General features: G+C 44.9%; 1 protein-coding gene across 2 annotated transcripts; it reads left to right on the forward strand.

Moving 5' to 3' along the window:
- The first annotated feature begins 3,010 nt into the window (after window positions 1-3,010).
- On the forward strand, window positions 3,011-23,533 carry MYOT (myotilin). 2 transcript variants are annotated; one of them, XM_026063334.1, is made up of 14 exons: window positions 3,011-3,073; window positions 3,623-3,764; window positions 4,280-4,303; window positions 4,815-4,934; window positions 5,349-5,604; window positions 12,039-12,641; window positions 14,812-14,962; window positions 17,413-17,514; window positions 19,579-19,628; window positions 20,189-20,321; window positions 21,416-21,623; window positions 22,097-22,262; window positions 22,791-22,924; window positions 23,361-23,533. In XM_026063334.1, exons 1-14 carry the CDS (start codon window positions 3,011-3,013, stop codon window positions 23,531-23,533), a joined length of 2,325 nt encoding a protein of 774 aa, XP_025919119.1. The 2 variants fall into 2 exon arrangements, with proteins under 2 accessions (XP_025919119.1, XP_025919120.1); XM_026063335.1 differs by lacking the exons at window positions 3,011-3,073; window positions 3,623-3,764; window positions 4,280-4,303; window positions 4,815-4,934; window positions 5,349-5,604 and adding an exon at window positions 13,637-13,663 and having other exon boundaries at window positions 12,238-12,641.
- Window positions 23,534-23,756: the final 223 nt, after the last annotated feature.

Below are 23,756 nucleotides of genomic sequence, written 5' to 3' on the forward strand. Positions count from 1 at the left end.
CCGAATGCCTTAAAGCAGCCCATTGTCTCCTGTGGCTCCCCGCAGTTCCCACAGGGCTGTACCAGTCAAATCCAACAAGAGCGCAAAATATCCTTCATTGTAATTGGTTATGACTGTCTTAGTGACAGAAAGCAGGAGAGAGAACAGTTCTCAAATAAATTATATGGACCAAATGGCTATATAAAGCTTCTGAAGAGCTCAGATGCTTCCACTGATCTTACCTGATGAGTTGGGTGCTTTTGTAGCCTACCAACCTATTAGAGGTACCAAAATCCCAGTCCATTGAGGTACCTCTATGTTTTTAATAACATGCACCTATCTGCATCTCCATAAATGTGACCCCCAGACAGGGTGTAACAAAGCTTGTAAATACTAAGCAGTACCATATGGAACTGGGAGCACCAAGGGTAGGATCCAGTCCCTGAAGAAACATGCATTTGGCTGACCTTGAACACTGCCAGGGTGCAGAGAAACAACTAAACCCTTAAGGAGCGGCTGCTCGCCCACCAAGCTGCGGCTTGTTCTGGTTCATAGCAGGTTGCAGACATGAAGCAAAACCACCACAGAGGCAGGCTAGGAGCTCACACGGGGCCAGCTACTGTGGCCATAGCAGCTTAGCACCCAACAACAAGCAATAGCTTTGTAGCCATCCGCTGTTACCTTAAGGTACTGCTTGCATGATCACAGACACATACAGGCGCAAACACAGGACTGGGGTGTGTGACAGTATCAGCTCCCAGGCAATGCAGTATAAGGCTCTTAATTCCACCCCCCAGGTGCCAAGAGTGGGGGAGAAAGAATGGCTGGCTGATGGGATATGGAAAATAACTCCCAGGGCACCCTTTGCAAGCCAGTAACTCACGAGTGTTGCATCAAACCAGACAGATCAGCACAGGACATATCTTGCCACTACAGCAAGCAGAAAGTCAATGCAGTTATTTCTGTGCCTTGTCCTTGCTGACAAACTGGCTAGGCTCAACTCCTTCTCTCCAGATGTAGAAACACGGTCTCCATGCTGCTCTCTCTCAGCCTGGAGCCACATTTTTAACGTTCACCCCAGAAGCAGAGCCGATGACAACAGCACGGCTGCTGCTGGGAGTTATTTATCGAGACCTGCATGACAGCTTTTACTGTTGCGGTTCTTCAGCCTGCAGTACTCCACCAGTAACGATCCCTCTCGCTACGGCAAGAAACACGGATGAAACCAACAAACCTTTTATTACCGCTGTGATGTAACGAGATCCCATAACTACTTTTTAACTTCAGTCTGGTAGGCTGCAATCCTTACATGTGAAGGATGTGGTATTTGTTTTATGAGGCAGCGTTTTCACTTCAGCTAAAGCAGCAAGGATTTTCTTTAGACTCTTCCACTAAGATGCAGAAAAACCTTAACTCAGCCATGGAGCCAGTTTTCACAGGTGACCTCTGTCTTTCACAAAGGCCCACATCAATAGTCTTGGTTAAATGTCCCCATGCTCTGGAGATGACTTGAGCCTACTCGCAACTACTAGGGATGCTACTGTTTTCTTTTGCACATACCATTTGCTCTCCAGTCAGCGTATGCTCAGTTCATAAAACATAGCCTTCACTGTGTTGTAAGGAAAACATACTGATTTATGTTTCTCTCTCCAGGTTCATAGGGTAAATCTGAAGGCTCAGCCTCCCTGCAAGTCTCAGCATCCTGGCAGGGCCAGAGGAATGTCACAGTAAGTGCAAACGCTGTTGGGTCAAGTACATTCAGACTGCTAAAGTCTCTGTCTCCATCCTGCCATGTTTATTTTTCCCCCACACCAGGAAAAAGCGGAAAGCCACCAGTGTTTTGCTGACCATTGGTTCCCCAGCCAATGAAGTCCCTAGCAGCCGCTCAGCCCACCAGAGTTACACCACTTTAATTCAGCCGTTATCTATTGACCCTCAAAGAGTAGGTTACACATTTTTTAAATTATTTTTTATAATATTTTAGAAATATTTTGTAAGGATCAGCTTGAGCACATCTTCAGCAAGTCACCAAGAGGCAAGAGTCATCATGAATATCAAGATTTGGACTCTCCCTCCTGGAAAAGGGCTTTCTGGCTTGGAACATTTTCTAGCCTGAATTGCTAAGAGAATTGAGGGAGCAGGGGGATAAGGCTAGAAATAATTGAGTAGCTGCCACACAACTTAGCCATTTGCCAGCCTCCTCCAAAGATTCACTTCAGACAGATAGCTGGTTTTGAACAGTTACTTGGTCAAGAGCCAGGGAACTCAAACTGCCTAGGAACAGACTTCCATCTTAACTCAGGCTGGGAGGGAAAGAGCTGATAACTTGGGCTGTTTTGGAGAAGAGACAGATTAAGGAAAAGACCATGACCACAGCAAAACAAACTCAGGCACTTCAGTTGCACATATCTATGCAAGACAGGCGGTCCAAAAGTTAAATGAGATGGGTGAGAGTGGACATCAACACTCTGCCATGGAGCAAGGACATACCTTGCACTGCAAAGATCTGATAACCTTAACACTGCCTTTCTCGATTAATCAGAGACCCTACTCTAATCTCTACATCAGTTAAGCTTTAAGAAGGATGTCAGGACAGACCACCGAAGTTCCTTCTCATTTCTCTACGTTCAGCCTCACTGTAGTTACACACGCATCACACAAGCCAAGAAGAGCTAGACCCGGGATGAACTAAACCAGGCAGAAATCTCTGTAGAAGAGGACAACTACTGGAAGGCAACATTGAGCTGTACAGAGAGACTACAAGATGTGGGCAGTGAATTGGCTTTTATGCCTTATATGACCAGCAACACTTACAGGTTATCAGCTCTTCTTTCCACTCACAATCCAGTAAGGCATTTTCTCTTGGAGCACTTGAATGGAGACTCTCCCCAGGGTATATGATAGGCTGGTGCACGAACAACAGAGAAACATTCTGAACCTTTCTCTGTTTCAAAGTAAAGTGCCAGCAATACAACTGGGTTTCTGCATATGAGAAATGCAAGCTATAAAATCACTTTTCTTTGCTATATAGATGCAGAGTCCCTCTACGAGCCAGACAGGGTCTTCCTATGGAACCACACCTGTGTTTACAAAGGTAAAGAACAAAGGTTGGCGAAAAGACATCGCTTCTTCTGCGACTTCAACCCCTAGCATCAGACTTTGAGTTTTATTCTTCCTTTAGAAAAACCTCTGGGGGTGTTTCTTTTACATTTCAAAAAGCCAACATACTTCATTAGCAATGCTATCAAACTAGCATCTTAACTGGTAAATGATCCCAACAAACAGAACCACTCGCATGAATTCATCTCATTTATTTGCTACAAAGAAGGCTGAAGTGGAATCTCTCACTGCAGCCTCTTTTATTATATGTCACCCACTAGAATTAGATGTTTTTCCTGCATTTTTGTTTTGATTTGAATGCATGAGCAAGCTAAAGCCTTTAAATGAGCACTGGTCTACAGGTGGAAAAACCTCCACTCTCAACCCACTTCAAATATATCTAGAATCAAATCAATTATTTTAAGTAAAATAAAATAGAGTCATGACATCATCTTGTTCACTAAAGGGTGTTTGGTTGCCTAAGTGTTTCCCCATTTAAGCAGTTACTATGTCAGCCATTTTACACCATTTTTTCCTCCTCCAGGGTCTACAAAACATCAGAGCTACGAAGGGTCAATTAGTGGTATTTGAATGCCGCATTCGCACCACGCCAACCTTACAAGTTCACTGGTACAGAGAATATGACCCGATAATAGATTCTGCAGATTTCCGAATACTGCGGAAAAGTAGGTATTGCTATGCCTCTCTGACGCACAGTAATTTTATTGGGGTAGTGATAAGACAGGAACAAGAACCACTATAAAAATTAGAGGACAGCATATGTTCATAGAGATAGAAGTTGGTTTAAAAGCATCAAATGATCTGCCATTACAGACTGCTGTACAGAGCTTGTCCTTTCCTTCCTGGGGATGTGTGAACAGAGCAGGCGCCATGGGAAGGGACTGAAAGGGCATTAGGTATTGGTGAAGACGCTACTGAGCCATGAAGGCACTGTCACAATATACCCTAACTACTGACCAATTTAGCAATCTTCTATATGGCCTCAGCGGAGAGGGGTTTGTGCCATCAGGTTGCAGTCAAATCTGAACTTCCCCTAGCAGGACAGTATTTCTCTTGATGGACACAGAGAGATGGTCCTTTTTGTAACCAGCTGAGGTGGGAGAGTGAGTGAGGGCTGAAGGTCTTTCTTCCATTTTGGCATTTACAAGCATTTAATTATTTTCTCTCTTATTTTGAGCAGAGGCTTGCTCATCAGCAGTTCCTGGTAAGTACATCACTCATCTTTTGTTAGACATCCCATCAGTTAGTTTACCCCAAACCTAGCTTTTCCCCCTCATCTAATCCAAGATAAAACAGTAATGCTGAAAGGGTAGCAAGAAGATACCATGTTCAGTGTCAAACTAACAGCTTTCAGGTACTTGGTTTTGACACAAGCTCCTGAAAGGCCCCAGTTTATTTAGCAACACAGTCAAAAAGGCATTGCCCCTTTTACATTCAGCCAAAGAAGAGTATCCCGTGTGTTAAGAGACATGGGAAACATCAATACTACTAACCTGTGGGCTTTCGTTTATTTTTTTTCTTCCTTAAAGTCACAGGCAGAAAGATCCTTCCTTCATCTTCACTCCTTCCAAATCCCTTAACTTCCTAAACTCTTTACGCCACTTCTTGCCACCAAACCCCATCACTAACCAACAGTCCTGTCTGCAAGGACCAGGTCCTATGGATTAACATTCAGCCCTTACAGTACAACAGCCTGCCTCAATTTGTCATTTCAGAGGAAGTCTGCACACTGGTTATTACAGAAGCTTTTCCAGAAGACTCTGGGATATTTAAGTGTGTTGCTGAAAATGAATTTGGCTCAGTGGCATCTAGCGCACGTCTCTCCGTCTCCCCAGGTAAGCACATAGGTCTCAAGCTGAACAACTAAGCTCAGGCAGCTCTGCTGCCGCTCAGCATCCGGCAGAGTCGCGGGTATTTACCAAACAGAAACCGGGCCCCAACACTTGTGTAGGCTCAGCCAAAGAGAAACACCCCCAAAACACAGTCTGCTTGGGCATTTCTCAAGGTTGAATGCAAGCTGTTCTGCATTTCTGCTTCTGGCCACGCTTCCGCCCGGACCAGCGTAGGGCGCCGAGGTGGAGCTGTCGTTCCCTCGCCCAAAGGGTCTCCTCCCCGAGCTTCGCCCACAGCTTAGCCCAACACACTGTCGATATCGACACCTTGCTCATCACTGCACACAACTTGCCCAGCTCAGGCTCGCAGGCAGCTGCAAACGGAACGATTGACTTTGTGCACAATCCCATTCCCAGGAGCGAAAGAGCTGGAAAGCTTTGCGGGTGCTGCCCCGGTGCCAGCCACCACGAAGAAACCCACCTTCCCTAGAAGCAGCCAGACTGCCGCCGCGGAGCGGGACGCGGCCGGCCAGCCACCCTACGGCACCCGGCCGGAGACCCCAGGGCTAGGCCGGCGAGCAGGACCCACCGCCTTCAGCCGGACGAACTCCGAGAGCGAAACCGAAGGTTTTCCCGGCGTTTATGAGAATTCGCCTCAGGCTTCACCTCTGCGGTAAGGCAAAGGGGGAAAAAATCACATCCCCAGGGTGGTTTTAAACACTAGTTAGAGGATGAGCCCTCCAGTGACCCCAGCGGCACAACAGCAAAGTTCCCCTGCCCCATACCCTACCCGGGCAAACAACCTGAGTTGTTGCCTAAATGTCACAGGAACTTGTGACACCAGCCTAGCTACAGAACAGCACAGGCTCGGTCTGACAGAGAACGTAACTACCTAAGGCTCAGATAAGTGTCTAGAGGTATTTCCAGAAGCGCCTACCTGTAAGTAGCTTTAAAAGCGCAGCCACAAATAGTTAGCCACCAGGAAACCTCCAACTCCACAGTTGAGCATGACACACAAAACACAGTATCTGGGAAATTTCAAGTCAGTTCTGTTGCCACCGACTTCCTCCAAAGCCTTGGTTGGTTGCATTGCCTCATGTTTCAGTTCCCTATTCCGTGAAGCAGCAATAAAACTTGGGATCCGGGAAGCGTGGCACCCTTAGATTGCACCTGTAAAGCAGCCTGTGGAGGAAAGGCACTGAACGGGTGATCCCACCAGACACAGCGAGACGTGTCCCTTGGCATGGTAGGCCCCGTTCAGCAGATGGAAATTTTCCTTAAGAATACTGTATCACCTCTCATAATAGGACTCAACCCAATTTCTGCCCCAAATGCAACTCTCAAGCAGCTATTTACTCCCTGCATTGCTATTTAGCTTGTTTAACCATCCCAGAGAAACAAAACAAGTTCGGGTTCACATGTTTTCTTAGCAATTCCACCCCAGATTTTTGCAGTGTTTGTTGGCACAATGAAGATCTCAGACAGTGGCAGTTAAGGGGTCCTGGGGGATTCGAGCCCAGCGCTATAGTTCCCCCGTACTTTGTGATGGGGAAAGCTGCAAGGCAGGCGCGGGGCTCCTCGCTCAGCTGGATGCCAGTGGGGCGTTACAGCGATACTCTTACATCGTGTGTACATGGTTGTCCGTGACAGAAAGCATTCCATGTGTTATAGATTATTTTTGGATGTACTCGGCCACTTTCATTAAACCAGTTATTTTAACAATTCTGAACTCCCTCCTCCAAGTTCGGCACATGAGAGGTCGTATTTCAGCGTAGATTCCTCCGTGAACAGGAGACTTTTATTGAAGAGCTGACTAAAAATGGAGTTTCCTTCCCTAAGCTGCAGCTCTCTCCAAGGAGGCTGTCAGTTTAGCTCCAAGCCCTTCCATGAAATCCAGGAAGGCTTGTGCCCACGAGAGCAGCCGGGACCCTACGCAGAGCCCACCACAGAGTCAAAGCCCTGGCTGAAGTTGGCTTGCTGTCTCCTAGTCACGAAGCCAACTCATACAGCCCAGAGGACACTGTGGTCCCGTAAAGCGGCAGTGGGCTTGCTTGTAACCTGCACCGAAGCTGCACACGTGCCATCGTCCTCCAATATCACAAGCCCAGCATACAACTGCTGCACTGAATTCAAGTAAACTCATGCTCAGCTACTGCAGTCCCCAGCACCTAGAGATGCGTCTGAACTTGCTGGCGAGTATCTAGTGCAGATCAGCATCGGGCTGCTTGTAATCTTTACACGTGGTTTATGTCAAACAAGGCAGGCTCTTAACTATCTGGCGACCAAAAACGAACACTTGTTATGCAGTCTCTGGCATAATCACCTCTTGGAAGCAATCAGACACATTTTCTAGCTGTATTTGTAGAAGAGGACTGGTTTTTCCATCCTCCCTCCAGATTTTTCAGAGGCTGCGGGAAGCCTGTTCTTTGGCCTTTCTCCAAAGCAAGGTGCGAGGAGGCTTTCTTTCTTGCAGGTGATACTTGCTGCTGAGTTTACTGCTGCAGTAGTATCAGTGAGATGTGTTTGGGGGGTTATTTTTAAAGCTCTGGTTAGTTTGATATGCAGTATCTGACATCCTACATGAAGGGATAAAACACTCCACCAAAGTGAGCTACGCAATAGCTTCTAAAAATCTGGTTTGTATAAAAATGTTAACTAGTGTAGAGTGCTTTTGATTGAGAGTGATGCTGAACCAGATCTTGGAAGGTATTTATATGCCTCAAGGTAAAGAGAGAAAACTATTAAAATTTCTAGGAATATCCACCTCTGAGCATTTAGATATCCTTAAAAAAACCACAACCCTGTTACCATGTGCTTTGAAATACCATTATGAATGGGACTTAACACTGTAAATGCTGCTGTTAATTCATATTAAGGAAGGGGTGTGCCAGTATTTGCAAGGTCAGATCTCCAATGATTAGCTGTACAGTAACTGTTTTATTAGACAGATTTAGTCCTATAACTATCACGTAGCCTGTGTGGCTGAAACAGTAATACCAAGACAAAAAGAAATACCAGCAAAGAACACGATAATAGAACAAAGCTTTTACTGGGAACAACTATAAAGTGAATGAAGCCCTTGTACTCATACCTCTCCAAATTATTGCTTAGCAACAGTCACTCTACAAAAGCTACAAAACGCAATTCTAGAAGACTGCCACTTCCAGCTATTCCTTTTTGAGCCCATTGTATCTGCAGCTTACTGTTTCCTTCTCCAGCTGCCTTAGGAAAGCAGCCCATGCTAGACTCTACACTGATTATTAACTTTAATAAAGTAACTTAATCCAAGCAAAAGGGGAGGCTTCAGGCACTAAGTTTACTGCCAGGTCTTTTTAGGCAGATTTAAGATTACTTAACAAATAGATAAAAGATTCTTTAGCCTTTTCTAGCCATTTGATGCTAAACGATTCAAGCAAAGAGAAGAACCTGATCGGATGCAGTGTGTCATCTCTCATAGAAAGGAGACTGAAGCAGTACAGAAAAGCTAAGCTCTAACACTTAACAGCGCCGGCCAGAGGACTATTAAGTTACCCTAACACAAATCATGAGATTTATTCCTCCACCTTTATCAACTGAGCTTCTAGCTCTTCCAATTTTTTTCCTACCTTTTGGATCTCCTGTTTTCCTGTTCCTTGCCTTTCACACGCACAGTCCTACTCGTGTCCAGCCTTTTAAATACACAAAGCTGTCCTTAAACCCATGCCTTGCAGCCACCTCCAGTCGTGCAGCCAGCCTGCTGCACCCTCACTGAAGTCCATGGGAAGCCCGTGAGCCCAAGCACAGAACCCGACCTTTACCAAGCTCAGAGCCTCCTACGGCGCAAAGCAGCCTGCTGCAGTTACCCTCACTTATTCTTTTTTATTTAGTATGCAACGCTCCCTGTGAATTATTGCAGCATTTTCTGCCTAAAGAACAACAAACAGCCCCTCCAGACAGCTAAGGTCACACTTCCTCCCTTAATCACTTCCACTGCAAGGAATTTAAATAAATTAGCACTCAATTAAGGCCTGCTACATAGAATTAGTTCACAAACAGCGGGCTGATGTTTAAATGCAAGCATTAAATATGGATTAACTATTAAAGATCGCTGTGCAGACAGATTCAATACAGTCAAGGAGAGAAGAAGCCTAAAGGCCACACACGGTCAGAGCTGCTGCGTTCACAGGGTTGGGGTTTTTTTAAGCAATGGTATGCATGTTATGCAAGAGCTTGCAAAGTATAATTAAGACATAATTAAGTACCACAGTCTTTAATAAAAGGGATACAAATCACTTAATCTGCCAGCACTATCTGTTCCCTCCTGGTGAAAACAGCATAGCTGGATCTTTTAATCCAAGTAAATAGGTATAATAATACATACAAATATTTTACTATCAAGTATAGCCTTTTGTATGTGTTATTCTCTTTATGACTGGTTCTTCAAACAGTTACACACCTGTTTAATTTTGCCACCATGAGTAATGCTGCTGATGTTGACTGATGGTAAGAACTGTGCTGAGCACCCAGGGGTTCAACCCCAGGACCAGGGCTGTGGCCTCAGAGGCCACTGTCTGCCCCATCCCAGTTTGGCCCAGTTGGGAAGGCAGCAGCATCTCACCAGTGAGGACAGGCCAGGTTTCCTTGCCCTCCAAGGGCTTTGGCCCCAAACCTAAAGTGGGGGGGAACCAGCTCAGGACAAGGGAATGGGCCAAAACTGCAGGATTTCAGAAACAGAGCCTTACCTGCAGGCTGTGCATGAAACAAGCCCAACTGAACCACACCGGTGAGCTATAAGCCCCCTGCACTGAGGCCAGGAGCACCAGAAATACTGCAAAGGCACCAAACCATCACCCCTTCCATAGCTAGAATGAGATGCAGACTCCAAACCACCACCCCTTCCGTGGCTAGGATGAGATGCAGACTCCAAACCACCACCCCTTCCGTGGCTAGGATGAGATGCAGTCTCTCAGCATGGCCCTGCTCCCCACCAGGAGGGTCCTGCTGCACCTCCAGAACCCCTGGTGCCTTGATGGGGCTCAGCTCCTCCTCAGCCCTCACAGCTGGGAGGCCATGGGGAGGGAGCAGGATTTATGCTGCCTGCGCTGCGTGATCTGCTGACCAGGGGCACCTGCGAAAAAATGAGGCTGCGGCCTTTAAATGAAGTGGCGGCGGGAGGGCTGGGGTGCTGGAGACTCTTATTCTGACACCGGTGGAGGTGGGAGGACAGGCAGGTCCGGCCGCTGTCATTAGCTGGCAGCGCATTAAAGCCTCTGGTCTTATAACGCTACGCAGAGGGCTACTATGACAGTCTGTGTCACCGGATGACGGTCCCTTCCCAAAATACTGGTTAAAGTCCAGGTGACAACTTCTGGGCTGTAGGTAAGGTGCTTTGTTTTGGTTTGTTTTTTTTTATATATTACTTTTTATTTTGCATCTAGCTAGCAAGCTGGCATTGCAATGCACTGGGTAATGCGGAGTTGAAAACGTACCTTTAAGGTACTGTGCTGTCAAGTCTAGCATAGGAGGCAAAGAAGAAAAAAAAAAAAAATCAGTGATTTTTAAAAAACAAAGTGTTTCTACTATTGTATATGCTCTTTATCTTATAAAGTCAGAAATCTAGATTTTTTTTTTCCTAAGTCAAGGTGGGATGATTTGAGGAAAACGTAAGCGATCCCTTGCTGTGACGAGTGAATCTGCGCGACGCGGGGCAGCGGGTTTAGCTGGTATCTTGGTAAACTGCTGTATTCTAGAAAACAGTAAGGGATGGCTTTTGTATGTAGTCTGTAGATAAAATGAATCAATCTGTATACAGGTAGGGATATAAAAAAAAAGTGTAAAAACATGATTCAAGCAGTTTTCTGCACCAGTGAATGAGAAATAGTTTGGATACACTCCAAAAATTTGAGCTGCCTTTAAATTCCAGTGCATGACAAGGAGAAAGTTAGGGAGCTTCTACTAGAAAACTTATGTTTACTTACATTTAATTTTCAGCTAATGCTGATAAATACCTTTAAGAAATGAAAGCTTTGAATCTTTAAAACAAGAGCGATGCCTTCAGCTGATCCCCCAAGGGAATTTATGACCTCTTGGAAGCCTCCTTTGGGCTCTCCGATGAAAGGAATACAATATACTGGGTATATATAGCAGCGAAACAGCTGATCTCAGTGGGACAAGATTACAATTTTTTCCAGCACATGTAACTGTGTGGATTTATATTCTCATTTGTATTAGTAGCTTTTCACTTATTTTGGCGGGGGAGAGGGGGAATTTATTTATCCCAGAGCTGAAGTTGTTTGTCAGTTTTTAACACACTTACTCAGATCCCTTCAATCAAACTTTCCTCCCTTGTAAACTGCTGGGAAGCCCAGTTTAGATATCACGGACCTGCAAAATACATGCAGTGCCTCCAAGCAGCTCTGCTCGCGCTACTTCATCCCGCGGCTGTATCGTTCCGGCTATTACTAGCCATAATAACAAATTGCGCAAATCACTCCAAATGGAGAAGCATGGTCCTTGGCATTCCAACTCCTAATCTCAATTGGATATAAAAAGCTCTGAATTCAAAAGCTATTACAGAAGAAATTGGGATACTTGGTTTCAAATGTTTAGTCTGAGCCTTAAAAGAAAGTGGAACCTGTTTCATGCTTCCCTAGTGTAGCGAATTTCCTTGCAAAAACAGTGAGTTCTGCACATAATAGTACCTTTAGTATTTTGAGAGAGGTACAAAACTGCAGGCTCCAAAGTCCTTTAATTAGGATGATATGTGGCAAATTACCTTGCTTAGCTCTACTATCTAAGGTTGTCTGTAGACTTGGGCAGGTGACGGGCTGTCACAATAAACCAGCTGCTATTTCCTTTAGAATTTACTGGGCTCTTCCAGATAAGATAGCAGTGAACGCTGCAGCTGGGTGTGATAGAGTGTATGACTTATTACTGTAATCAGAAATGTTCATATAGTTCTGGAATAGTTCTAATCAATCCTGAAACTCTTTATTTTAAGCCTAAGGTTTAATTGTCAGTTGCCTGAACTTCATGCTCTTTGGACTGATAATGACTGCTCACAAACCAGTATTTTTGCGATTCAAATTGTGCCGTACAATTTATTTTATCTGTATTGTCTTCCTTAAGGGAAAATCCACACCAAGACAGCCTCTATTCTGCAAGGCAAGGGTTCCACTCTATCCAGGAGCCCAGCCAGGAAAGCTTTTGTGGCCTGCCATCTAATTTTTACCAGCCACCTACCCAAAGCCAATTGTCACCAACAAAAAAACAGGACAGTTGTGAAACCTCTCCTATGAGTGTCCATAATTTCCCATCCGTTTCCTCTATGTACCAACCAACTATGTTTAACTACGAACGTCCAAAACACTTTATCCAGGCTAAGAATGTGTGTCAAGGGCAACAGCAGCCTCCAGGACCCGCAGCCTCTACAGAGCCAAGCAGAAATATCAAACAGTCCTCCATCCTAATACAACCTCGTAACCCTAGCGGGCAGAAATTTTCTTCCTCTTCGTCGCTGAGCTCTTCAATCACGCTCTCCTCGCCTTCCTGTAGCGCCCCTAAGGAATCCACATATCCCGTCACACCTGCATCTGCGCAGTCTCCTGCTAGCTCATCATCTGGGCACCGGCTTATATCCATGCCTAACCAACCCCCTGCAGCATTCCTGTGCTCAGTGTTACCCTCGCAGCCCGAATATAACAGCCAAGCTCCTTCTCCTATGGATCCTCAGTAAGTACCTGCAGGCTTCTAACTCCCCCTTGCTTTGAACTCGTTTTGGCTGACCCGGCCTCTCCCGTGCACTGACCGACCCAAATCCGAATGCTGGGGGGAACGCTGGCTTTGCTGAAGCCAACGGCACAACTCCCTTTGGCTTCTGATGTCCAAGGCAGGACTTTGCATGAGTAAAGTGAATGAGGTTAGGCGGCTGAACGCTTGCTCTTGGCATCTGTGTGGAATAGAGGGCTATAAACTGGGAATTAAACTACACAGCAGCCGTGTAACTGGCTGCTGCGTATCTGTTCTTTGGGTTGCTTCGAACGGTTTAGCTTGGTTTGGTGGAAACTGCTTGTGTAACGGGTATCCAGAGCAGAAGATGGGCATCCATCTCAAAGGAATTTCTGTCAACAAACAGGGCTTATATTGGGGAAAAAAAATATTTCCCACATATAAGCACCGTTAAGATTCCTAGCAAGTCTCAGCAGTATTTCCAGGCTCCACATCATAATAGGCCTCTAAACTTATTTACAATATAGTTTTCATTAATCATAGGTGCTAACAAAAAGGCAGTCACTTGATTTTTTTTTTTTTTTTTTTTTTTTAAACCCCTTCACACCAAAGACCAAATTCTTTCCTGGATATGTATTATATCATTTTGCGTTTGGGCTGCAATCCAAATATCTCTCAAGGTCAGTGAGATCCCAAAGGGAGCTGAGTCTTGCCTTCTCACCACCTTCTATTCCTGCCAATGTTAGCTGGAGGTCCTGGGGAAAGTCAGTGCAGGAAGCGTTCAACTGGAGATATTGGAAAGGTGATGAGGGTAGGGGGGTTCCCTGCTGACTTGGATATAAACTTTGGTTTAAATGTCAGTTTGTATTCAGGAAATCTGAATGTTTCCAGCTTTTTTCCTTTCTTTCTTTCTTTCTTTTTTGAACCACAGCACTGCGGGGAACGGAAAGGTGACACTGAGTGGGCTAGCTGTGACACTGAGTAGTGTTTCTTAAAAGTACTGCTAATAAGGCAGGACAGTGTATGTGGGTTAGGTATGCATCTGGAGTAACCACTGGGCTTTGTGTGTGTAGTGCAGGGCTGTTTGTTTTCATAGCAAAGGGCTTTGGTGCCTCACTATGCCTTTCACATAAGCCTCTCTGAATAACTAAATGCAACATCCTGCGAATCGAGGATTTTCCTAATCGTTTTACAAACGGATGAACAGGAACGTGACACTTAACCTGTTGGCCTTGAGCAAGTTATAAGCCCAACCAGTGCTGGGGATACATACCAGTGTTATAGCTCTTCCGCCCTATTCTAATCAGCAGAACAAACTCCCAAGCTACAGAAGGAAGAGGATTTGGAACAGAAATAACTGCCTGATATAACCACCTGACTGCATTTAAAGCACCAGGTTAAATATTGTCAGCAGAGAGCTGTGACCTCTGGTAGACCTTCACAACCCATTTCGAGGGATGGTCCTCTTTCCCTAACACCTTTCAGAATCAAGCCTACCAGTTAACTTATTACCACAGTAAAGACTTCATTGTGTCCCTTGATTATGGATTACAGGATTAAGATATATGGGGGTATGCAGCATAGGCTCCTAGAGATTCTGCCTAGCTCGGGTAGCCTTGGCTATTGAACATCTGAACAGAAATGCTGCATCAAGTGACTTTCTGGTGCCCAGAAGAAGAAAACAACTGTAAGCTATTTGTTCACACCTAATCAACTAATTTGTGAACCTGCTGTGGATTTGCAGCACCCGAGGCATTTCTAACAATTGAAATTGTAAAGAAAAGCAGTTTTTGAGGGAGAACTTGCTCCTTGACAAACTCGTAGCGCTTAATGGAGTTAGTGGCTTCCTCAAAATAATGCTAGCCTTGGTGCACACATAAGACCCAGGACAGGGGCCACAAAAAGATTTAGGGATGCTGCCCACTGCAGGCTACTGTGACAGTATTGTGAGAGGACAATCAATGACTTGGTTAGACTATGATGCTTCCCCTTAGGTTTTTGATCCCCGATTATAACATCTGGCCTACATATCTCCCTACAAATGCTTTACAGGTCCATCTGAGCCATGGTCTCTAGGTAACAGGTTCACATTTTTTGTGTATTTTATGAAGCTGTAGTGAACAGCCAAGGAGGCCTACAAGAATAATTTTGTTTTCTCTTCTTGCATGAGTAGTTACTCAAAACCGATGTATAACAAACAAGCTAGCATCAAGTCTATGCAGAAGACACCAGACCACGAGATTCGAGGAACAAAAGAGGCCCTCATTCAGGACTTGGAAAGGAAACTGCGATGCAAAGACAACCTTCTCCAGAATGGCAACCAGGTAAGGAAAACCTGCTGATTAAAGAACCGGTTTGCTCCGACTCTTGTTAGTGCACACAGGGATTCAGAGACTAGCTCTAGGGCCCCAGAGATGGGAGCCTTCCAGCTGAGCAGGAAGCAAAAGAAAGTACAGGAGCAAGTGGATGGCAGACCACTGCCCAAACGCTCTTAGTACCCAGACAGGGCCCAGGGAGGGTTCTTTGAACCATTTGTGGCTAGATTATTTTTTCAGCGTGAGGTGGCTGAGGTTTTCCATTAGAACTGTTTAAAAAAAAAACTCTTCCAGCAGCAATTCCATTTTTGATCTAGACTCAGGGCTGGCGAAAAAGGTGTGGTTGCTGAAGGATTTAAATCCGACTGCTTCAGTTCCCAGCACCCTTGTTCATAGTTATTTTTGCTATGAGAATGCAAATGCCTGTACTGCCGGGGCAGGTTCTGGGCCCAGCTCAGCCATGGGAGGCTCCTTCCCAGGAAAGGAGCAGCATATTGTTAGGACATGATGAAAGCTGGCCTGAATGCGTGGCAGGAGAGACAGTAGCTGTAAATCTGTCTGTAGGCAGCTACTCTGGCAGCTGAATGTCTGCATCTTTTGTGACTTCAGTAAGGGCTGCACTGACTCCCGAAAGCAATCTGATGCAGCAGGATGGCTGAGCTGCTATTGCCTTTCCCTCTTATCCTACCGTCTTGGTTAGCACACGCTGTTCAAACTGTTCTTGAAATTGTGCAGTCAAATTAATAAGGCTAGGGTCTGGATTAAGGAATTTGTGTACCTGGAGAAAGGTAAGTATTTAGGGAGGTGGCACAAATTTGAACTCTCTGCTGGGTATCCTGCTGAACATCACATCCACAGACAACTTAAAAACCCAAGAAGACTGCCTTAGGGTTCTCCCGATTCACTCTGATTTCCAGTGCCAAGAGTTGATGAACCACCCCTGAGTACTTACAAACTTGGAGAAGCACCAATATTTGGAAACCCATTCGAGCATCACCACATGTGGTAAAACTCTTTGATTTCTCGTTATACAAACAAAAACAAATCAAGGAAAACACATGAGTTTTTATCTTAAAGGCTGTCTCCTATAAGAAGGTCTCTTATTCTTGGCTAGAACAAGCAGGTCTCTAATGTGGGAACCATCCTGCTAGTTGGAGGCAGACTGGCAAAAGCCCGGTGTTTACAGGTTCAGCCCTCTGCCCACTGAAGTAGAAAGGAGCTTTGCAGTTACCCTCAGTAGAAACAGGCTTGTGTCCTATATATAATTTTACATATTGAAGGAAAACAAAATACTAGGTCAAATCTGAGTTAGTGTGTCCCTAACAAACAGGAATGTCCTATCTGCTTTAACAAAGCTTGCCACTGCAAGCCAGCTTTCCTTCCCATAGGAAGCCAGGCTAAAAATAAGACTTATGCAATCACCGTTCTGTGTCCCCTTCCCCTGCCCTCCAATAACGTCTGAACCTGCCGGCCAATCTCAGCCACACTCAATACAGCAGTAATGATCTTGGGGATATTACGTTCCCATGAGTTTTGCAAAAAAAAGTCTCTTGCTCTCTTCTAAAGAAAAGTCCCACAAGACTCCACAGGCCTTTATCTACAAAGGAGCAAATGCATATATGCCCCAGACTCAGGAGAAAATCAGCTGGAGCTTGTCCTCACTTCACAAATTCCAAACCCAAGATAAACTTGCAGGAAGCAAAGTTTCAGGTGTCCTGGTGCTCAGAGGACCAACATGCTTGATCTCTTCTAAAGTAACAGAACAGAACTTGAATTTAACTCTCCTCATTTATCCCTGTGTGCTGCATCCATACAGTAAGAACCTGATCGTTTCATAACTTGAAACGCGTTCTCACCTCCCCTCAGGGCAGCACACAGCATTGCATACAGCAGCTGTAGGGCTGGCATAAACTTCGCTTGTGCTTTCAGGGGTAGGGGCTGCCCTTCCCCATTCCCCCCCCCTCCAGCACACCGTGCGCTCCCATCTGGCTGCATCTGCCTCTGGTGTGACTCTTGCCTTTTGGGGGGAGAAGGGGCCATTAGCACCCATCAAGCCTCTAGTTCCTGAAGTAAATCCACAGCTGAATGATTCGGAAAGTTTTCCCAGCACTAACAGAAAGGTACCCTGGGACTCACTCTGGCTTCTGAGATGATGCCATCAGTTATCCATAAATAATCCCAGCGCAGAAAGAGGAGGCGTGGAAGGCCACAGATGGCATTAGAAAGGCTTTGATGAACAGACAGTTTAATCTTTTATGCACTGCAGTGGTGTATATATTGAGGCTGACTCCAGTAGGCATCACGGACAGCAAACCCTCTGGAACAGACGTGGGGTTTCTGTTCCGCCGCTGCTTTCAGTGACAGCGCCCTGAATTTGGGGCATGTTGATGTGCTCTTACAAGACGAACTGATACAGTAAACGGACTTCTAACTGGACTTCCTCTCCGCTCTGCTTTAAGCGATTAACTTATGAAGAAAGAATGGCTCGCAGGCTGCTTGGACCAGAAAATGCTGCCTCTGTGTTGGAAGCCCAGAGCGAAGAAAGCGCGCAGAACGCACAGGTAAACGGGAACCTCTCCCTAGAGCAGCGATGTGCTGGCGACCGCGTTGCGAGCGGCCGATACTGCAGCGGGGAGGCGACGTGGGGTTTCCTTGGCGCCAGCGCAGACGAGGAAGGGGGACAGCTTTCACTAGCAGAGCTCTGTAGGGCTGGATTTGGGGGGGCTTCTAGAGGGGAGTTTATGCACTCAGAAAGTAGTAGCATTACTTACATCCCCTTACCGGGCCTGATCTGTAGGAATGACCTCTCCGGGCAGGAATTACAACAGCTGCTGCACAGCACATCACACCCTGCCTGCGACAGGCAGGGAGGAGCACAGCAAGGGACACAGGTACACGCTCTCCAGCAGCCTGAGCTCACACTTGGCCAGGACAGCAGGATTTACACCTGTCACTGTTTGGAATAAGTGACTGACCATAAGAGGTCAGGACCTTGGAGTGGGTTTAGTTGGGTTTTATCCTTTCCGGGAGACTGCAATCATTAAGGGAAGACAAAGCGGTTATTTTAGCAACCCACATGCTGATAGCCAAGGATATGTTACTACTGGCATGTTGAAAAACATTTTAATTGGGGACTTGCATCATTCATTGGTTATTCAGAACAGGCCAGTTAAAAGCTTTCTTTGGCACTTCTTTGATCAAAGTTAATGGAAACACGTCTGCGATGTGGCACTGGATACCTGTGTTACCAAAGAAAGCATCCCTCCTGCTGCACACATGTAGAGGGAACCAGCAGGCTGTCACACACCTTTCAAAATGCAGTTAGCAAAGCTCTCTTCAGTGCAGGAGACACTTAAGATCACAGCAAGGGAGGAACACGCAGTTTGAGTTGTAATGAAACTGTTTCTCCCCACCAACAGCCTGATGTCAATAGCGGGCAAGCGGGGAACATTATGGATGTCAGAGAGCAAGAGAGACCTCATCTTTCACAGAGGACAAGGAAATGTTCAGCCAAAACAGGATGACTGGCACCTTTTCAGGGATGTGCAATGCTCCATAAAGAGTGGAAGGAGAGACTGGCTTATGTTTGGGAGATCTTGTTTGGGTTGTTCAGTCTTATTCCTAAATACTACTGTCAGCGACTCATTCAGCCTCCTGATTCCTCAGTAACTTACTGTACAGTCAGTCTGTATAACAGAGCACTAGAATTATCACATGCAACTCCATCTCTACAGCATCATATCCCAAGACAAAGATGGAATTACACAATACTTGTGTTAATGAGCAGATACAAGCAATTGCCTTTGAAACTCCCCTTTGAGCTCAGTCCAGCAAAACCTGTATTCACGTGACACTTCTGCCAGATTGAAGACTGCTTCTGTGCTTGAAGTTTAAACCCAGGCTTAAGTGTTCCACAGGACTGGGCTACAGAGCACAGAACCAAGCTTAATGCAAATACCCTAGAAATTTCCATGCAGCATTTCCTCTGTCTGATTCCACTGCTAAAATGAGTCCCTGGTAATAAACTCTAATTGTATTCTCCAGACATCTAAATTCCTAGCAGGATTCAATCCTGGGTACTTTAGAAGATCTACTCATGTGATTGTGGAGTTGTCAGTAAGCTTAGTCAGGGCTCTGATCTAGGAAGAAAAATATTTTCCAGCTCAACATGTGTTCATTGCTCCTGGTACCATATTTAAGTGGGCACAATATAGCGTTCTTGCCAGTGATTCCACTTCTATTCCTGCTGTAGGGAAGGACACTCCGTACTTAGCTCTCATTTTAGATACCGCCAGTAGAACTATTCCCCTCTAACAAAGGTTACTGGCTTGCCAAAAGCCTTGTGTGCCAAAGGCAACTACAGCACCTATCACCTGCACGGAGTGATGAGAAATTGTCCCATGCTATTAATAGCACTCGTTACTGGCATGGCCAAAAATCTAGGGTGAAAACCAAGCGTATTAGCTCCTGATGCAAATGTCTTTACATCTTGCCCCAATGACCTCTGAAGCATTCAGTTTGCCTTTAAGCAGCAGTCAGTATGCTATCTTAAAATGGTTTTCCATTCAGTTTATAATTAAACTTTCTCTGTAAGTTAACTCATCTTTCCTCTTTCTCTTTCCAAGCACCAGAATGCAGAAAACATCAGGTTGCAGGTTCCTACAGCACACGTAAGGTAATGCATAAACTTGCACTGAGCTACTCTTGAAGACCTTATTTTAAATGTTTCTAGACAACATTAGTTTTTTATTCATTTTTCTAAAATGAATAATGTCTTTTCAACTAAAATGCTACCATTTGCGTGTGGTTCATGATGACTGTGATCTTAATCCAGTCATTCTAAGCATAATGTTAAAGTTGTAAAGACTCCATATGCCCATGGTGAATATGCTTCCTATTCTAGATAACGTACCTCCACTGAAGGCAAGTTCCAACAATGTAAAGAGTAACTACAGACCTTAGACCATGATGAAACACAGCTTACATTATTCTCACAAATTCTTTGGGATATTAGGCTAAAGATCAGTTTTTATATGTGATACTTCTATGTTGAATCAAATAACTTAAGCAAGATAAATGGTTGATCAAAACTCATGCCTAACCTAATAGTTGAGAAACAAAACAGAATTGTACTGTTGGATGCTTAGGTATTCTGGCTGCAATCAGTGTTTCAGTGTGATTTGTGCTATGGTAACTTTTGCACAACTAATGCAGCTGGTACTGTGTGCTTTTTAGGAGCAGACCATCCTCAAGAGGAGATGAACATGGACACGACTCAATCCAGGAAAAATTTTTTCAGCCACGTTTTACACAAGTGCCTGAAGACATAATTATTGAGGAGGGGCGATTCTGCAGGCTCGACTTTAAAGTAATGCCAGCCTTTCGCTTTCAGTCCCACTAGCTTTGTGGTGTGTGCAGCATGCAGGTCTCTGAGCTGCAGTGCATATGTATTTTAATAAGCCAGAGCACTAACAGCCTAAGAGTAGATAGTGCAGGGTCTCTCTAGGCCATGTGAACCAATAGAAAATGAGTTAATTTGTCAACATTTTCCCTTGGAAAATGCAAGTGGGATTGGATGCATAAGAGTATGGTTAAAGCTAAGTAGTGGTAAATATGTACCACCACAGGAGACCCTCTAGAGCTCATTGGGAGGAATGAATATCAAGGCCCTGCTTCAGCAAAGCATTTAGGCAGGTGACCTTGTGCTTTGCACTGAGGATCCCACTGACTGCAAAGGAATGGAGCCACATGTCCCATGAGGCCTGTTGAGGACTGCCTGCCTTTAATGAGTCCTCTGAGGTGTGAGTCTGCTCTTGCTGCAGCAGACAACCTTGTAAGGAAATGCCCTAGTTGCAAACAAAACACCTGAATGGCCAGAAAACTGCACGACAACTGCACCAATTTTAGGGTAAGAAAGAACCTAGGCCTTGCACACATGCAACTTTATTGCAAAGGCTGTTTGCTGAAAATGACTGTGGTTTGCTTTTTTCCTAGTCACATCTGAGGTGACTTCCAAGCCCTTTCTTCACACAAACGCTTGCCTGCCTTTGGCATGATATTTAGCTATTTTGCTGCAAATTGCTTAATTTCTGAACGTATTGACAATATGAATGTCTACAGTGTACAGCTTATTTACACTTATTACCAAAACAAACTGGATGATGATGTTTTTAGTTCTGTGAGATTAAATCAAAACTAGCCAGCAGGATGGGAATGCCAGAGGTTTGCAGGAACAGCATCCACTGTCTTGTAGCTAAATCTCATCTCTGGCTTGTCTGGAGCACTCCATGAGCCTTCCTCTCTGCACAGCATCACATTAATATTCAAAACTAGGCAAGACTGCAAATTTTTGCAGTAGGGGCATGATTCGATCATCTAAATGCATCAAACTCCCTATAGCTTTGAAGGCCTTGTGTTATGCGAAAGCTCTTTAACTCTACCCTTCTTTCCTCTCCTTTACAGGTTAGTGGGCTGCCAACTCCAGATGTGATGTGGTACCTGAATGGAAGGATGGTTCATCAAGATCAGTTCCATAAAATGATAGTGTCAGAAAAAGGATTCCACTCATTTATTTTTGAAGCAGTCAAATCATCTGATGCAGGGACATATGAATGTGTGGCTGTCAACCGTGCAGGGGAAGCTTCTTTCGCAGTAAAAGTGGAAGTAATTGGTAAGACACAGAGCACTAATAATTATCACACAAGCCATGGAAAGTGTCTGTAGTCTAATGCCTTTCCCTGTGTTTGGGATATTAAAACAGTTGGGAAGCAGGGGTGGACCTCCAGGTATTCAGGCTCAAATTATAACAATCGCTTTACCTTTTCCAAGGCTATTCTAATGCATACTTTTGGGACTCTGTATTTCTTCAAAGCACTTGTATTGGGATATCTAGGCATCCTGTCCAGAATTAGGGAGTCACTCAGATATCACAATATTGATGGAATATGTTGATCAACTCTCTTCCTAAAGTGGAATTTGTGCCTACTACATCCTGGTGCTCATGGGAATTGCCCATAGGCTACAGAGTTACTCTAAGGGACATGCATCCTCCTGAATTTAGCCTTCTAAAAGCTTATAAACAAAGCCTGCTATTGACATTCAACACTTATTATAATTCCTCCTCATCTTTCCTCTTTCATTTAGCAAAAGAACACCATACCCCTCCAACTTTCATCTTCAAACCACAAAGCAAAAAAGTTTTTGAAGGAGATACAGCCAGACTCGAATGCCAGATCTCTGCCATCCCAACACCCCGGATTTACTGGAAAAGAAACAATGAAATGGTACAATATAATACAGACCGAATAAGGTATCCTACTAATGCGTTGGCCATTGGTGTGTTAGAAAACAATAACCAGTGTTCGTTAAGTCAAATTTGAAAGAGCTGGTTTCCAAAAGCAGCAGCCCCCAGCTAGATAGACCTCTCATTTACTACCCATGACAAACAGGCCCATGTGTTGGACAGATGCAATGCTCAGAGTGTCGTTTGAAAGAAAAACTCTGAGCAGATGCCACTCTGAAGGCTAGTAGCAGTCACAGTGCCCATGGGGAAGCAAGGCTGTAGGACTGAAACGTGCAGTGTATTCATCACGCTTTGAGGTGGCATGGGCTACAAGAGGGCCTTGATGCCACCTGAACACTACCACAGTGTGAATGAGTGGTGTTCTCACAACACAGCAATGCAGGGTTGATGCCTAAACAATTTGCAGTGCCCTGCAAAAATTGTTCTAGGGCTTTCTCAACTCCTCAGCATGTAGGTTGCCTCTCTAACTTCAGTGTCTTTGTCTTCTCTCCTTCCCCCTCCAAGCACTTACACATAAACCCTTTAATTTTACAGCTTGTTGCATGACAATACTGGACGGATTTGCCTCCTGATTCATAACGCAAACAAGAAAGACTCTGGTTGGTATACGGTATCTGCTGTTAATGGAGCAGGTGTGGCCACATGCCATGCCAGACTGGAGGTTGCAAGTAAGTACCACATCACAGTACCAACAGACTACAGCTTAAGCAGCCACTTGCCTTTGTATTCAGAACAGACCCTGAAGATTAACCGTGTAAAGCTAGCTCCCGGTGGATTTCTTTCCCAAGATACTGACATAGACAAAAAGTAACTCGTCCAGGAAGATACTGCATTTGTCCAGTGCCAAGATACTGTGTAATGTGTCCTTTGTACATTGTCTGTCTGCATCTGCTGTCTGCACTATTTAAAGACTATAGTTTGCTTGATACTCAGAAGTAGGATGAATGTGGTCCTTCCCATCAGTATCCAGTGCCTGGGATATGGGCTCGTCTGTTATATATGTCCTAAGAGTTTGCTGTTTTACATTACAGATAAAAAGCAATTGGGTTGCTATATCATGGGTGCCTGGGAAAACACTGAAAGAGGCTTTTCTCTCTCTTCCAGCACATGCAAACAAGCCAATTCCAGCCCCTAGGCAGTTACGGGTTCGACCAACTTTCAGCAAGTATTTGGCACTCAATGGTAGAGGACTGGATGTGAAACAAGCTTTCTCACCAGAAGGAGAGTTTCAGCGTTTGGCTGAGCAGTCTGGACTGTATGAAAGTGATGAACTTTAACTGGAAATGAAGAGGGAAAACTCACTTGCACCTATAAGAGACATTTACAATATAAGATGCAGTTAAATGGTGATTGCTCTAACTAGCAAAATACCTATCTATATATTTTTACTTTGACTCTTGCACATTCTGCTGTTCCAATTTTACCATGTTAGATTTTATTTATATGGGGTGGTGAATGTAACCATTTACTGAGTATTGTATTTTAACCGTACGGCCCAAA

This window comes from Apteryx rowi, unplaced genomic scaffold (assembly GCF_003343035.1).
Source record: "Apteryx rowi isolate R43461 unplaced genomic scaffold, aptRow1 scaffold_2, whole genome shotgun sequence".
NCBI lineage: Eukaryota > Metazoa > Chordata > Aves > Apterygiformes > Apterygidae > Apteryx > Apteryx rowi.